Source organism: Hydra viridissima, unplaced genomic scaffold (assembly GCF_058129835.1).
Source record: "Hydra viridissima isolate aposymbiotic clone 2 unplaced genomic scaffold, HvirCarnegie_v1 scaffold_2, whole genome shotgun sequence".
Classification (NCBI taxonomy): domain Eukaryota; kingdom Metazoa; phylum Cnidaria; class Hydrozoa; order Anthoathecata; family Hydridae; genus Hydra; species Hydra viridissima.
The window spans coordinates 1,457,223-1,474,472 of NW_028324301.1; the positions used below are offsets into that span (position 1 = coordinate 1,457,223).

Here is a 17,250-nt window from a genome sequence, read left to right on the forward strand (position 1 = left end):
TCAGTTTCTAGCCACTGCTTTTTGCTCTTAAAAACTTGGAGGTTACGGAACATCAACAGCTAAAAGCAGCGATTTCAATATCTCGTTAGTATTACCATAAAAGAACCCTGAATTCTTAGATCCCAATCTTGTTCCCAGACAAATATATAAGTATTCTAGTTTTTGAATCCATCTAGGTTAATTATTAACTAATTAAGCTTTTTTCTATTTATATTCCTTGTTTATACAATTAGGACTCGGCTTTTGAGATAATTCTATTGCTGTTTGACGCGGATTTTTATCAAATAACTCTAACAAATCTTCACTTTGTAAAAACAGCAACTATGTATGGTACTTAAGTTTTCATGCCAAACGGCAATCATCAGCTATGAAATAAAAATCAAAAATATGATAGATATAGTTATTTTGTATTTGTATTTCATGGCTGATGATTGCCGTTAGGCATGAAACTTTAAGCATCATACCTAATTGTTGTTTCTTTGTTTTATATATATATATAAATATTGAGCACTGTTTTACGAGCACGAGATATATGTGGATTATCTAATGTCTATTAGAATGCTTTGTTTGCTAGAACTCTCCTAAAGTAATTGCTAACATCAATTTTCCTGACTTCCTATTTTATTTGCTTAAAAAAGAAGACGCCAATAGTTTAAATTTTTCCGAGTTTAAATCAACTTTTTTTATTTATTTAACCAGACAACGACAGCCAAACAACATTAAAACAACGGTTCTTGTAATGAATAATATTTCGTAAGTATATTTTGAAACAAAGTGCTTTTAACAAGATTAGAAAGATTTGTTGTCATTCTTATTGTCTTTTTTTTAAAGCTTTGAGAACTCTATGACGCTTTAAAATCAGTTAAAACTGATTAACGAGAGATATTTTGAAAAAGTATTAGCTAACCAAGAAAAAGTTACACTCGTGTGGACAACAAAGCTAATGGATATTCCTTATCAAGACAATATTTTTGATGTTTGGAAAGGCCCTGTTTTAGTAAATAGAAAGAATGTGGCAGGCTTTCTAACCGAACAAAAATCCTTTCTACCAAATTCAAAGGAAACTCTGAAAGTTGCCGAAGGAAATGAATTATACGAACAGCTTGATACGGGTATTTAATTAATAAAAAGTAAAAAAAAAAAAAAACGCTAAGCTTGTGTAGAAAAAATGTACGTATTTCTTTGATTTCAGATGTTTTGTTGTTTTTTTCCAGAAAGTCTTAAAGAAAATCCATATCTTACAACAATGTAAGGGTTTTGAATTTAATTTAAAAAAATTCTTTTTCAAATTTCCATTAAAATTCCTTTTTTTCTCTTTCTTTCTTTTTAAAACAGCGCACAGCCTTTTTGCTTTTTAGGAAATCGGAAACAAAAGAGGTAACTGCATATATCCAAACTAAAGTTTTACCATAATGTTTTTTTTCCTCCGTCTATTTTATTCCGATAAATTAATTATCTATTCATTACATTAGTACCAACAATTAATTGAAAAATATCTACCGACGAGCGCCTATCTTTGGTCAATATCCCGTCAAGATTCTAACAAGTAATTTTTTTCAACTTTTGATTTAAGTAAAAGTATCTTCGGTTATTAGTTTTATTATATATTTATATTAATATTATTCATGTCTTTTTATCTATTTATATTACCTTTATAAAACAGGTTGCTCAATAAAATTGCCAAAGAAGGATTGTACCTGATAAGAAAAGGAAGTAACCAGGTATTTAAAACTGTCATTGAAAAAGCTTTGCATACAAATCTTGGCATTTGTCTTCAAATGTTAACATATGTTTGTTATTTTATTTTCAAGAGTTTCTTAATTTTGTTTTTTACAGGAAAATATTCTGTCTGTGTTCATCCATGCAAAACCAAATCACTACATCGTCGGCTCTAAAAACGTAAGAACTTTTCTATTTCAGACATGCTTAAAAGTTTAAAAAAAAAGAAATATATATATATATATATATATATATATATATATATATATATATATATATATATATATATATATATACACACACACGTAAAGACAGTGGATATAAATATTTCTTAAGAACTTTATCCCTAACACATTAAGTTTCTGTTTAATTTATCTTCAATTATCATCAGGTACTTTGATGCTTCTTTTACTAAGGCGGGAATGGTGTGGGTGGTGGGCACACTTTTCTAAAGAAACTTTTATTATTCATTTAGGGAGAACTCTTTTTGCATAAAGATCATCCGAGATTCTCCGAAATGTTAAATCTTATACGTTATTACTACGATAGAACCCTACCAATATCCGATGCATATTTGTCTTGTCCATATAAAAATGAGGTTCATAAATAAAGACAAACTCAGAAATGGATATATGGGAAAAAAAGTGATATGTAAGTATAAATATTTACCACTTCTAACTATTTTTACTTACTTCTAACTTTAAAATTCTTTGTAAAAAAAAGATTTTAAATGAAAAATGTAAAAATATTTATTAGAAGCTTTTAAAAAAAGCTCGAACACTCCCGCATTGAGGGAGAACTTACGATTTTAACTGCCCAAAAATACAAAAACAAAACATTCTTAATAAATAAACTCATAATATATTTATTACTTTGGATTAAGCTTACCCCCTTTAAAAAGAACTGTAACTTTTTGAAAAAATTTGATTTTTCATGTTTTAATCTGATTGTGATTTAAAATTTTCAAAAATCATTATAAATGTGTATTCTATTTATTATGCATTATTATTGCAATATTTATTATCATTGCATATATAACTATTACATTTATTATTATCATATTTATTATCATGACGCTACTCGATTTTCTATAATTTTATGATTAATTCTGATAAAGAATTTTATGCTGATTAAGGATCGTATAAAAACATGGGAATCAAAATCAATGGAAAGTGCTCTCAACTGAATTTGAAAATACAAAATTAAACGACAAATCTCTAATATCCACCATCTTAAATAAGGATTTTTTTTTTGTCTAAAAGTTATCTTTTCAAAGTATTCACAACCTGGTTTTTATTTTATCATAATAAAGACTTCGAATAATAGAACATGAGAATTCATTCACGTTTAAAGTATCACGCCAATATGCTTTAACTAGAATTCTTACTTTGTTGTCTAGAATATCTTTTAAAGTTTTTATGGAACAAGCTGAAAATTTTTTTTTATTGATTACATACTAAAATAAATTTTAAAACAATTAAAATTGTTTATTAGCAAAGTATATATATTTAAGACTATAGACATTTTCTAATACTTCAAGTTAACCCCCTGTAAAAATTTATTTTTATCATGTCATAAAAAAAGGAATGTTTCAAAATAATTTTTCTGTTTCTTCATTTATCAACATGTCATAGCTCTTCAAAAACCGACAAACAAACGTAATAGCCCAATCGCCTAGGATCTTGCTTATTAAAAACGGCTATTTTGATTGCCATACAATTTCATTAAAATTTTTTGCAAAAAAGATTAAAGAATTCCATTTTTATTATTCAATGAAAGTTCATCTTTTTTATTACTTTTTTCTTTAATAATCATGCAAATTTTTATTTAAAAAATCTTAAATTCTTTTTTAAAAAAATTAAATGTTTTACCAGAGTAAGATTTTTTTATAACTCTTTTGTATATCTAATTACACTCGAAAGAACTTTCGTGGCTAGTATCAGCGAAAAAAAAATACCGCGAAAAAAAAAATTTTTTGTATTATTGTAGCCACCGCACAGTGGGCCAGGTGGTAGACAAAACCTCAAAAAAAAATATTCGAAATACTTCCAACTACTCAGTATATTATGTATATAAGAGCATAATAAATGGTTTAAAACATTATTTGTAGTTTGGTAGTACATCATAAATGTACAATTATCAATTACAATTGAATATATTTAGAAATTCATTTATTAATTTTTTTAATAGATATATCACCTATAACTATGACAACGAATAACCTTTAAATTATTTAACATATGCGAAATTAATTGACACATTAATAAAATTTAATTTTATAGCTTTACGAAAAATGCCACAACAAATTCCAAGGTCTTGTATTAAACTCACAGTTTCATTTTGAAATATAAAGGTAAGATTCTTATTTATAATATTAAAATATTCTATTAAAAGTGACGCATATAGTTTAGAACCTGCTGGAACCGCTTATTAATGTTAAAATAAGTTAATACAATATATGTATAGCCTGTTGGTGGTGTTTAATTCTGCTCTTAGCTGCCCCTTTAAGTTTGGTAAACATTTAAAAAAAGATATTTTCGTAAAATGCTATTCGCGACAAACCTATTTTTTTGGTTTTAGGTAATAATAGGTGCTGTGCTTATTATACTGGCCTAATTAAATGTAGCTGAAATGAAAATAATGACCATATTTATGTTATATTTTTTTATAGTGGTTGCACTAATAACGTTAAAATCATTTTTTTGTAGTTGATATGAAGATTAGTGATGTCCATAAACGTATACGGCATGACCAACTAAAGCCTGGTGATAAATCATTTTCTATGTCTGTAGAAGCTATTCTAGTCTCTATGAATTTGGGTTCTACTGGATGTGCTGCGTTTTTAAAAGTATATCAAAAGAAATGGAAGGATGCAAACCGGGGAAATAAAAAGTTTGAAAGTAAAAATAAAAATTGGTTGGCTCAGGACTTTAAATCTACATACAGTAATAATATATCTGAGTCTGATAATTCTAGTCAATCACATAATATTGGTGGAAGACCAAGTTGCTCCTTTGAAGACGCATCTGACAAAACCAAAAGAAGAAGACTCAATGATGTTATAAATAATTTTACTACTGATGAGTTGCTCCACTCAGCAAGGCTTAAATTAAGGAATGAGTTTAATTATGAGGCTGCCAAGCAAGTTGCTGAGATATCAGAACCTTCTAGTCAATTTAAAAAGTATACACCTAATGAAGGTCTGGCATTAATTATAGATGGTGGCATGTCAAAATCAACCTACCAACTTATCAGAAATGGAGCTGAAGAACGTGATTGCCATATATATCCTTCATACAACAACATAAGATTGTCTAAAGCTAACTGCTATCCAGAGAACATCTTTGTTGATGATTATTCAGCACAAATACCACTACAAGAATTACTAAAACATACAGTAAAAAGACTCTGCGAGGTGCAAGCTCCTGTGATCAGCACAATGCTGGATTGTTTGACCCGGTTGACTTTGCGTTGCAAGGCCGGGTTTGATGGGGCTAATGGGCAAAGCGTGTACAAGCAAGTGAGTAGTGAGGAAGCTGGAGATCGTAACTTAAAAAAAGAAGAATCTCTGTTCATTACTTGCTTAGCACCACTAGAACTCAGTGGGTTCTGCAATGATAAAGAAGTACTATTATGGCGTAATGACAAGCCATCATCTACTGCTTATTGTCGTCCAATAAGATTTTCTTTTCAAAAAGAAAGCAAAGCTGTTGTCCTAGAAGAAGCAAAATATTTAGAATCTGAAATAGAAAAATGTAGTATTTTTAATGTTACTTTTAGTGGAAAAGAACTGGTTGTCAAAAGTATTATAGAACTGACCATGATTGATGGCAAAATTCAAACTATTCTGTCTGATGTGACTAATTCAACTCAATGTTGCTCTGTGTGTGGTGTGTCTCCAAAAATCATGAATAACTTAGAAATGGTGCTGAAATTGGACAATGCTAGTAACTTAGAACTGAAATATGGTCTTTCTAGCCTGCATTCCTGGATTAGGTTTTTTGAAATGGTATTACATATTGGATACAAGCTGGAAACTCAAAAGTGGCAGTCTAGAGCTATTGAAGATAAGGAAAATGTTAAGCAAGTGAAGAAACGTATCCAGACAGAATTTATGAATCAAATGGGACTGGTTGTGGATTTCCCAAAAAGTGGAGGATCTGGTAAGTGAAATTACATAAATACTTGTATATGAATCATCAGGTTAACTATCACATATATGCAATTTGTAGGTACCAGTAATGATGGAAACACCGCCCGACGAGCCTTTGCAGACTATCAATTAACTGCCAAAATTTTGAAAGTAGATGAAACTCTTTTATTTTATTTTTACATCATTCTAGTCACTTTATCATCTGGATTTGAAATTGATAATGTCAAGTTTAAAGAGTTTTGTATTACTGCTCTTAAACTTTACATATCTAAGTATTCCTGGTATTACATGTCACAATCAGTACACAAAATTTTAGTTCATGGTCATGCCATCATTGCTAGACAGTACTTGCCAATTGGACTGATGTCAGAGGAGGCACAAGAGGCCCGCAACAAGGATTTTAAAAAGTTTAGGAAAGATTTCAGTAGAAAGACTTCTAGAATAGACACAAACCGCGACCTGGTTAACAGACTACTTGTATCTAGTGATCCTGTCATAACATCATTAAGAAAAGGTCATAACAAAAATAGTAAGAGTTTTAAAAAAATCCCCAGTGAAGTTTTGGCTTTGCTGAGGGAATCAGCTCCACCTTCTTCTAGTTCTTTGTAGCTAAACACAATTTCTTGTTTGATTTTTTGAAAAGAAGGTTGATTTAAAAAAAAAATTTTTACTAAGCCTATTAATTGTAATTTTGTTATTAAAAACTAAAATATTCTTGATAAAAATAAATATTATTTCATGTATAATGATTATTTATATATCGAAATGGGTTTGGGGAGCAATTGGGTAATAATTAGGTTTTGTCCACCATATCCTATATATCTGGCCCACTGTGCACCGGCTACAATAATAAAAAAAACATTTTTTTGTAATAAAAACCAGGTTGGCAATATTTGCTATTGAGAACAAAATCAACCATAACGTTAGTTTATTCAAGATGGCGAATATTAGGGATTTGTCGTATAGTTTTGTACTTTCAATTTCAGTTTAGAGCACTTTCCATTGATTTTAAGCACCATATTTTTATACGATTCTTAATCAGCATAAAATTCTCTATAAGAATCAATCATAAAATGGGGGAGGGGGGGGGGGAGAAAGTCGAGTAGCGCCTATTATCATTATTGTTATCATTATTATTATTATCATTATTATTATTATCATTACTATTATTATCATAATAATTATATTATTATTGTTATTATTATTGTTATTATTACTAGTATTTTTATTATTATTATTATTATCATCATTATTGTTATTATTATTATTATTGTTATTATTATTATTATTATTATTATTATTATTATTATTATTATTATTATTATTATTATTATTATTATTATTATTATTATTATTATTATTATTATTATTATTATCATTGTTATTATTATCATTATTATTATTATTATTACTATTAAATAAATAGTTTTAAATTAAATAGCATTAAAATCTGATTAAATCTGAGTTTGTCAAATGTTTTATCTCTTCAAATTGCTTCCGTGTAGATCTGAAAATTATAAAAAAACTGGTTTAATAAAAAAAACGGGTTTAATAAAAAAAACTGGTTTAATAAAAAAAAAATAACTTTGTTCTAGTAACTATTTGAATTTAGAAAAAAACATTTTTCAAAATTGGCTACTTAGAAATAAACTTCAAAAATATATTTTACTTAAATATGCTTTTTTAATTAGTATACTTTAACAATCAGAGGAACCTAAAATAAGTCAGCTACAATATTTCTCAGAGATGTTATGATTGTGCTTTAATCCAATTATCTAAACATATAACACACTAAGTTGCTGTTACTTGTAGTGTTTTACATTTATAGATTCTTTTTACTTCTTCTGATCAGGAGTGTGAAATTTCTGTCTTTAAATACTTTCAGTCTTTAAATACTTCAGCCAATATTACGAAATCGCTGTTACTTTCGATTTCTTTCATATACTGTTTACAATAAATGTTTACTTGTGTAAATACTAAATTGTTTACACTTTTTAGGAACGTTGTAAATGTTTAGAGTATTTTTATTAATACAGTTACTCTAAAGTTGAATTTTTTACTTAAAATTGATAATTAAGCCAAAATGATTAAAAAAAAAAAAAGAAAGTCATTATTGATTTAGATAATAGAGAACTTACAAAACATAAACCCATTATAAATTAAGAAATATATTTAAAGCTGTATTTAATATTCAATAGATTTGTCTGAAACTCCCTACGCACAAAAGGTGAGTAATCATTTAGGATGTTTAATATGCAAGCTTATTTGAAAAGGAGTCTTTAAGAAAAAACAATCATATATTTCTAACACTTAATGAGCTCTGCAAATAGATCTCAAGATACTGATTAAGATTTAGATGCTTAAGAAGTGGTTGCATATAGTTACATTCTTAAGATTTAGGAATTGGTTGAAACAGATTTTTTACTTGATACACAACTTTTTAACTTAACAATACTTTATAAGTGTTCTCCTCCCCCATCCTCCCCATCCTCCCCATCCTCCCCATCCTCCCCATTCTTATGGTTCATTGTGATAGAGAAATTTTGTATTAATTAAGAATCATAAAAACAAAATCAATGTAAAGTGCTCCATTCTGAATTTGAAAGTAGAAAAATATACAATAAATCGCTAATATTTGCCATCTTGAGTAAAGATTAATTTTGCTTGAAATTATATACGACAATAAACTCTAAAACAACTAAGATTTTTTATATTAAAAATATAAACAATTTTAATTGTTTATATTGTATCAAAAATATAAATATATCTTTTAAGTTAAACCCCCCCCCCCCCTGTGAAAATTTGTTTTTCTTATGCGTTTCATGTAAAAAGTTTCAAAAAAGTTTTTCCGTTCCTTCATTTATTTATTTATCATGGCTCTTTGAAGACCAATAATTAAACTATTTTGACTCTCATTCATTAAGAGAAGTAGGAACAAAGTTCAAGTACGATGTAAAGAAGGTACAGTTGAACTTATGGTTTACTTGCTAAAAGTATGAATCGTAATATATGTAACGTGCTTTCAGCAATTAAAGAAAGTGCGATGTAAAGAAGGTACAGTTGAACTTATGGTTTACTTGCTAAAAGTATGAATCGTAATATATGTAACGTGCTTTCAGCAATTAAAGAAGGGATTAACCAATCCATTTGGAGATTCATTTAAGCGCTGCAAAAGAACCTTCAACATAAGAAAAGGCATCTTCTTTGAGAAATCACTCTTACATTCAGGCAAATGTTAGGCATATCTTATATTTGTAATAGAAGTGCGGTCAAAAGCCGGGGGTTATCAAAAAGCGATTTAAATCAAGAGCTAAACATGGTTGGGAATCAATTTTGCACAGATGTGTCTCATATTTCCTCAATAAATCTGATACAATAGGTGGCTCAGGATGCATTGTTGAAATTGATGAATCTGTTTTCTGTCAAAGAAAGTATCAAATTGTTTTAGTAACTTCACAGCAGTGGGTATTCGGTGGATATGAACCTGCAACTAAGAATGACTTTTTAATTCCTATCTAAAATAACGTTGTTGCAACATTGATTCTGATCAAACATCAGTGGATACATTCTGGCTCTATTATCTGGAGTGATGTGGGAAGCATGTAATAGTTTCAAGCTCCTGTATACTTATATGGCAACATTAACCTCACCCTTAAACTTGTAGATCTGTAGACAGGCGTGACAACAAGTTGCAAGCTATGTGGTATTGAGCCAAAGTAAAGTTCACTAATTGTGAAACTATGATTAATAATTTGCTTGAATTTAAGTGGATGCAGAAATTTTTTTCTTAACATAGTTTTCTTTACTTTTAAGATTAGTAACAGCATTTCCGGGGGTTGTAACAATACATCCCGCGTGATTACAAAAATAGTTTCCTTCCTGTATGCATAGAACCTAACTTACATTATAATTCATGCTTAAGGTCGTGTAAATCAAAAACCACTATTTTCATAGCCACACAAATTTTTAATCATTTTAACAATCTCTCTGATTACACTTAAATAAATTTTCGCAAACTAAAACCAAAATATAGTTTTAGTTTTTTTAGTATTTGCTTTTGAAGAAAAAATCAACCTTTGAGATTTTTAATCAATTTTGCGAATATTAGGAATTTATTATTTTTCTACTTTCAACTGCAGATTACAGAGTACTTTATGTTAACTTTCAGATTTGTTTTTTTATACAATTCTTGATCAGCATAAAATTCTCTATCATAATCAATCATAAAATTAAGGGGAAGAGGAGGGGGTGGGAGGAAATATATCAGCGTCATGAAGTTTATATATAAATAAAATAAAAAATGATATATAAATAACATACTTTCTTTCTGTTTTTAGTTGCTGCATAAAAGTAAACGTTGTGGAAAACAAAAAAACTATCAGTTGATAACATTAAGTAAAGTTTTCAAGAAAAAAGAAAGTTTTATGGGAATCAATATACAAACAAAAAGTAATTTGTACCTATTGAACCTCAATTGTCTGATCTCACCTTAAATTCTTCATCATTACCAAAAACAAGATGATTGCTATTAAGCTATCAAATCATGCTACTCTTCATATTTCGAATTATGCTGTTGCTGAAAATCGAGTTTTAGATATAGCCAAATCAATTTTAATTCTTAGATATCCTCAATGTGAACAAAGTTGAGTGAATGTTTAAAGTATGGATTAGCGAGAAAAATCAAACAATACTTGCCCATGGGAGCATTCATTTTGGACATCAAAAAACTCTAATTCTAACATCTTACTTGTTTTTTGCAGATCGAACTTGTTTTAGAAAATGATTAACGTTTTACTTATTTTCTCAATTTACAATTATTTGAGGTTAAGTAGAAATTTAGAAAAGTGATCATTCTACTTTTAGTAAAGCTTTTGACACTTAAAAACTTTAATACTTAAAATCTTAACGCGAAAAAAAAGGTTCATGCAATAAATCAAAAGATTTTAAGAACGCAAACAGATATCTTTTCCAAAACAATATTTGACTTTTTTTTTTGGGGGGGGGTTTATTTAATACATTTAACATTACTGAATAATGTTAGAGAGTTTTGTAGAAAAATAATTTACCAATCAGATGAAATAAGTTTTCCAAATTTCTAAGAATTTTTGATGTAGATAAACTGTTGAACCCATTAAAACTGGATCTCTTCTCTCGTCCATCATTTTTTACTCAATTCAGTATCATCAGTTTTCTACTGGTGCGAGAACTTCAACAGTAAGGTATTGTAGCGCAAAAATAAAATTTTCTGAAATTGGATCATAGTTCAATTCAATTAAGGATTTGCTAATACATCTGGATTGAATTAGAAATTTTTGAATCAATCAACTCAAGGAATTCCATCGAATTTTTATGTCTAATTTCAACTTTAGTTTTTTTCCCATTACTTTATTAATATTTTGTTGCAAAATAAAATGCTTTGTAGCCAATTTTTTAAACATTCTTATAAAACCTCTTAAATTATTAGTAACTTGGATCAAAGTCAGTATTCAGAGTCATAACATACTGCATATATTACATTCATATTCACCTATCTAAACTGTAATCATGAGTGATCTTTTATGGAATTTCTTCTTTCATATTATCACCATCATCATCATCATCATCATCATCATCATCATCATCATCATCATCATCATCATCATCATCATCATCATCATCATCATCATCATCATCATCATCATCATCATCATCATCATCATCATCATCATCATCATCATCATCATCATCATCATCATCATCATCATCATCATCATCATCTTCATCATCATCTACCAAATCTTCGATACCATCAAACATTTCATTGGGAATATAATTTTTTTTGTGTATAAAAACAATCTATCATGGCTAAATGCAGCGCGTGATTATGGTAAAGTTGATTTAAAACACCTAACATATTGTTATATTTTTTCATTACGGCCGCTGCGTTGTTAGTTGATGCAATAACATCATTTTTTAAGAAAACCCAAAAGTTTGCCGAATTCGCTTCAACCAAATGTTTGTTTCTACATTTTCTTGCTTAATTATTTTCGTCAATTTTTCTTTGTTTTTTCTTAGGAATCTTATTTTCTCCATAACTTTCACTTGATCCTGATTTAGACATCAATTTGTTACTGCGTAGCTTCAAACGGTTAATCATAGCAGCGGTTGAACTTTTCCATCCTAACTTTTCCAAATAAAATATTGGTGAAGCCACATGTGGTTCGCGTTGCACTTACCACATGTGGCTTCACCAATATTTTATTTTATAACACTTCCATACCTCGGATTTGGCTAAAACTAAAAACATGAAAGATAAAATAATGTAAGAAAATCTCGCAAACTTTAATTTCCACTTTACACTATTCAGCCACAATCTGTAATTTTTATCAGAAAATGCTTTTATTATTTTAAATAAAGAAATAATATTTATGGAATAATTTGAAGCATTGATTATGATTATGAATCATTTATCTAGTAAACTATTACACTTACGAACATTTACAAGCAACTTAAATAACCGACTATGTTTTAAAAACCAACTAAAATAATACCACACATTATAAAAGCCACACAAAAATGTATTTTCGTTTCTCCACATCAAGCCTATATAAAAATGTGTAGAACTTTTTTTTTTTTTTTTGTATTTTCGTTTTGTTTGTTTTTTTTTTAAATTCTTTTTAATAATAATATATTCTTTTTTAATTCATTATATTTTGCTGCAGAGCTTAAGATTCTTTTCATTTTGAAAATTATTCGCATATTTTTTTCGAAATATCATCTACCAAAAAATATTCGAATATCAAGCAATCAAAAAACACGCAAATTTACTCGACTATCAAGTATTTGAATTATTCAAATTGGATGTTGTAATTTAAATTCAACACATTCTTAATATGTTAACTAACTCTTAAAAAAGAAAAATACCATATGTTTAAATAACTACATATTTAAAAATAACAATATATTTAAAATAATTATATTCAAGTTTAACTTTTTAATGGTCAATGTTAAACTAAATGTTAATTGTTATATATTAAAAGCTGTTGCAAGTTTTTGCTATTTTTACAGGTTTTAACCTAACTAATGACTAATTAGACTGTCAATTAATTAAAACTTCTTTAACAATCTAGAGGGCGTCAGTTCCATGATCAAATATATTGTAACATAATTTTAAACTTAGGTATATCCCTAATGTACATGGAAATACTTTAATACAAATCAGAAACCTTCATCACCTCTTTTTTGCTGCCCATTAGTTACAGGCTGTACATGAAAGTCAAAAGGAAATGAAGCGAAGATGTTCATCAAAAAAATGAAGTCTGGTTTAGAGGTTTGTGGATGTGCAAAAAAAAAAAACCGGTGATAACGGAACAAAAACGGACGAAAGCACAGCTTGGGACCTTTTTGAAACCTTGAAAATCAAAGATCCTAAAATTGGGTACAATTCTTTTCAAAAGCTTTCACAAATTCCTTTTTGTTCTTCTTCTTCTTCTTCTTTTTTTTTTTTTAAGAAATCCTTAGTATGGACAATTGTTTCTTTACCCTATAAACCCTTGACACCTTAATGCGTTTGAATTTTATTCAACGACAGACAGAGCATATTGAGTTTCGGGTGGTCCTGATTTCTTTCACAAATGGCGGATGGTATAGCGAAGCACACGAGAACGTAAAACTGTGTTTTTAAGTTACTTTAAGTTTAAAAATGCCTTTAAGCTGCAGATTTTTCAAGCAAAAGTTTCCTGAGGTATTTTTTAAGCTTAATAATATGTCTTAAATTATTTTTTTGAAAACGTCTGAAATCAAACTCGATTTTCCACTATTTAAAAAATGAAAAAAAAATTATCTAAAATTTCGATTATGATTGAATTCAATTAGCTATAATGAACTAATCTTAATTAGTTTATCATATTTAAATCATAAAAATTTGAATTCAGTTTCTAGAGGAATTCTGAGATAATCACCCGACTTGAGCATAACTATATTCAAATATAACTTTTATGTGTTCAATTTTAGGCTGAATTTTAATTTTTATAATTTTTATATATTGAAAGTTGCTGCAATTTTTTGAAGATTTTGAAGTTTTTTACCCTGCTAATGCCTAATTAGACTGGGAGTGGGGAGAGGGGCTATTACTCTTATCAATCTAAACTTCTTTAATTATCTCAAGCGCTGCTGGTCCAATAATGAAATATATTGTAACATATTTTTAAAATTTTAATTTAGTTGTTTGTCTAAATGCATTTATCTTCAATACAAATGCACTTATTTAGTTAATCAATTTATGCTTCACAATTTAATCCCCTATTTTTTGTTCGAATCAAATCTTTTGCATTCTTATTTTGATTTGATGTAATTACACACCCAATATTATGATTTTTGCAGATCATTCATTTTTCATTTGAAAAGTTTTCTCAGTTTTTAGCCATCATTTTAGTTGCATAATTTTTAATAGTTACAGGTCTTTTCTCAAAGTTTTATTCATCACAACCTTTTGTTTATCTAAATTGGTACACTCTAGTTTATAAATTATGTAAAGGGAAACTGCATAATTTTATATGATAAGTAACCTTTTTAGATTGATGATGTTGTAATGGTAAATGTTCGCTCAATTGCTGATATGGGAGCTTATGTTCATCTCCTTGAATATAAAAACATTGAAGGGATGATCTTACTAAGTGAGTTGTCCAGGAGACGTATTCGCTCTATCAACAAACTTATCCGTGTTGGAAGAAATGAATGTGTAGTGGTTATAAGAGTCGATAAAGATAAAGGTTTGTATTGATCTAGCTATAATGAAAAATAATATCAGTTGTTAAGACTGAATAAGCTTACAACAACTTTTTGCTATAGTATGAGTATATAATATTGTAGTTGTTAAACTTTTTATCTATTTAAACTATCCCCTTTTCTTTCTCTTTTTTACTTCTTTTTTTTTTTAAAACAAGGATGAGAAATTGTAGAAGCAGTCTTGATTAACTATGACATAATGTGATCTCAGTAGAAAAACCAATTTTGTCAAGTTTTTCTTATTTTAAGAAAATAAATTTTTTAAAGTTTATGGCATTCGATTAAAACCCTGGGCGTTGTTCATTATTCTTTTGGGTTTCATTTTATCATCTGTTATAAGAATTGGGATGCTTTTTTCACTTGATAATTTAAAAAATATGAAATAAAATGTGCTTGTTTGGAAAATAGTTACAGCTCAAAAAAATATATATATGTATATATATATATATATATATATATATATATATATATATATATATATATATATATATATATATATATATATATATATATATATATATATATATATATATATATATATATATATATATATATGTATGTATATACATACACACTCACTGTAAGTTTATTAATTTATAATTATTTCATCATCATTTTAGTTATTTAATCACCACTGATCAATGTCTTCACCTTTAGTTACAGTTTAAAGTTCAAGTATTTGAAATTAGTGTTTTATATACCATTATCTAAATACAAAGTAATGTATTATTGCATTTGATTAATATTCTAGGATATATTGATCTATCCAAGCGTAGAGTTTCAATAGAAGAAGTAAAAAAATGTGAAGAAAAATATACTAGGGGTAAAACAGTGAGTTGTTGTTTGTTTGGTCTTTTTTACATATCAGAGGTGCTCATGCCTTTTTATAGAAGGCACAAATGATAAATATTTACTAAAAATAAAAGATCAAAATAACTATTAGTGGAAAATATTTTTTGAAGGTTGGCAATTTTTTTTAAAAAACAAAAGTTTTTTAAAAAGAGTTTGCTTTTTGTTGATTTTAAAAGACTAATAATTGTTGTTCTTAGCATGTGTTAGCATAATTTTAAAAGACTAATGATTGTTGTACTTAGCAACGTGTTAGCATGATCTGCTCGGTAGAAATTATTTTTAAATAGCTTAAATTTACATGAAGATTAAGTTTGTAATAGCTTAGCAAATTTTACTTTCGATTAGATTTTAAAAAATCAAACATTTTTTACCATTTGTATTTAACATTTATTAGTTGATAAAAGTCTTGAGCTTGCAATATGCTTGTTCTGGTCCGGATATTTTGTATTTGCAATTCGGATCATGCAAGGGATAATGTGAGTACCCCTGATATAAGCAACCTTGAAAATACCTTTCAAAACTACAACGCTCAAAGAATAATCCTTTGAACAAACTTTTTGGGATAGGTAGCAAGTATTCTGCGACATGTTGGAGAAATATTAAAGTTTGAAACAGATGAGCAGTTAGAAAACTTATTCGAAAAAACAGCTTGGTTTTTTGACGAAAAATATAAAGCGACTGGTGGCGCATATGAAGCTTTTAAACATGCTGTTACGTATGTTTTATGTACTTATATTCTTCTTATTGCATTTATTTAACCACTTCTGATTTAATTCTATAACGTTAATTTTTAGCGACCCTTCTATTTTAAACGAATGTCAGTTGGATGAGGAAACAAAAGGACATCTAATTTCAAATATAAATCGTCGCATGATGCCTCAAGCCGTAAAAGTACGTGCTGATGTTGAAGTCAGCTGTTACAGCTACGAGGGTATCGATGCTGTTAAAACTGCATTGCGCAAAGGATTAGCATTCTCAACAGAGGATTTACCAATTAAGGTTCGTTTAGGTTGATTTGTGTGAGCTTACATCTTCCTTTTTTTTTTTTTTTTTTTTTTTTTTTTTTCAAATTTTCATTAAAACTTTTGAAAAATAAATCTATATTAAGAACCTTATTCTGTTTTTGTTTTTTTTTATCCCAGATTAATTTAATAGCACCCCCTCTTTACGTAATAAGTACTACTACACTAGAAAGAGAATTGGCTTTAGAAGTTCTTGGTAAATCGATTGCTGCTATAAAGGAGTCAATAGAAAAAAGTAGTGGAAACTTCGTTGTAAAAATGGAGGTATACAATTCGAGTAAAAAATGATAAGATAATATATATTAATAATATTTATATACTAATATATGAAAAAATATAGTAGATCAAATCTTGGTAAGGTTTTTAGTAATAAATTTCGTTTCTTTTGATTAAGCCTAAAGTGGTCACTGACACGGATGAGGCTGAGCTTTCGAGAGAACTTGCCCGTTTAGAACAGATGAATGCTGAAGTTGATGGTGACGATTCTCCTGACGAAGATAACGAAGGTTCTGGCAATGAAGAGGATGAAGATGAAGCCAAACCTGATCCTGAAGCCTAAACCTTTCAATATTTAATAAATTTAAAATTATCGAAAAATATATTTGATAAAAATTGATGTTTTTCCCTATTAAACTCAAATTGGGCTTCGTAAATCATTTGAAACTTGCCGCAGCGCGTTATAATTTACTTCGGGCACGTTTTAAAATTGTTTTCAAATGAACAGCTGTTTTGCCCGGC

The 17,250-nt window shown here is 28.2% G+C and overlaps 3 protein-coding genes and 1 long non-coding RNA gene across 8 annotated transcripts; 3 read left to right on the forward strand and 1 right to left on the reverse strand.

The window, feature by feature from the left end:
- The first annotated feature begins 119 nt into the window (after nt 1–119).
- On the forward strand, nt 120–10,849 carry LOC149891499 (uncharacterized). 2 transcript variants are annotated; one of them, XM_090078188.1, is made up of 9 exons: nt 120–753; nt 832–1,112; nt 1,215–1,248; nt 1,359–1,377; nt 1,473–1,546; nt 1,664–1,721; nt 1,837–1,899; nt 2,195–2,370; nt 10,210–10,849. In XM_090078188.1, exons 2-8 carry the CDS (start codon nt 944–946, stop codon nt 2,327–2,329), a joined length of 552 nt encoding a protein of 183 aa, XP_089934314.1. In that variant the 5' UTR covers nt 120–753; nt 832–943; the 3' UTR covers nt 2,330–2,370; nt 10,210–10,849. The 2 variants fall into 2 exon arrangements, with proteins under 2 accessions (XP_089934314.1, XP_089934315.1); XM_090078189.1 differs by lacking the exon at nt 120–753 and having other exon boundaries at nt 766–1,112; nt 1,193–1,248.
- On the reverse strand, nt 1,754–10,482 carry LOC149891500 (uncharacterized). 2 transcript variants are annotated; one of them, XR_016449701.1, is made up of 2 exons: nt 10,361–10,482; nt 1,754–1,891 (listed from the first exon to the last, which is right to left on the reverse strand). It is a non-coding gene; the product is annotated as an uncharacterized LOC149891500 (long non-coding RNA). The 2 variants fall into 2 exon arrangements; XR_016449702.1 differs by having other exon boundaries at nt 10,333–10,458.
- LOC149891501 (uncharacterized) lies at nt 2,394–6,879 on the forward strand. 3 transcript variants are annotated; one of them, XM_090078183.1, is made up of 4 exons: nt 2,394–4,072; nt 4,428–5,882; nt 5,952–6,022; nt 6,189–6,463. In XM_090078183.1, exons 2-4 carry the CDS (start codon nt 4,433–4,435, stop codon nt 6,234–6,236), a joined length of 1,569 nt encoding a protein of 522 aa, XP_089934309.1. In that variant the 5' UTR covers nt 2,394–4,072; nt 4,428–4,432; the 3' UTR covers nt 6,237–6,463. The 3 variants fall into 3 exon arrangements, with proteins under 3 accessions (XP_089934309.1, XP_089934307.1, XP_089934308.1); XM_090078181.1 differs by having other exon boundaries at nt 5,952–6,879; XM_090078182.1 differs by having other exon boundaries at nt 2,394–5,882; nt 5,952–6,879.
- Nucleotides 10,850–13,430: 2,581 nt separating the features above from the next.
- LOC145188531 (eukaryotic translation initiation factor 2 subunit 1-like) lies at nt 13,431–17,128 on the forward strand. The gene is made up of 7 exons (XM_090079855.1): nt 13,431–13,595; nt 14,427–14,622; nt 15,390–15,469; nt 16,057–16,205; nt 16,285–16,489; nt 16,633–16,776; nt 16,907–17,128. The coding sequence occupies exons 1-7, from the start codon at nt 13,554–13,556 to the stop codon at nt 17,069–17,071; spliced, it is 981 nt and encodes a 326-aa protein (XP_089935981.1). The 5' UTR covers nt 13,431–13,553; the 3' UTR covers nt 17,072–17,128.
- Nucleotides 17,129–17,250: the final 122 nt, after the last annotated feature.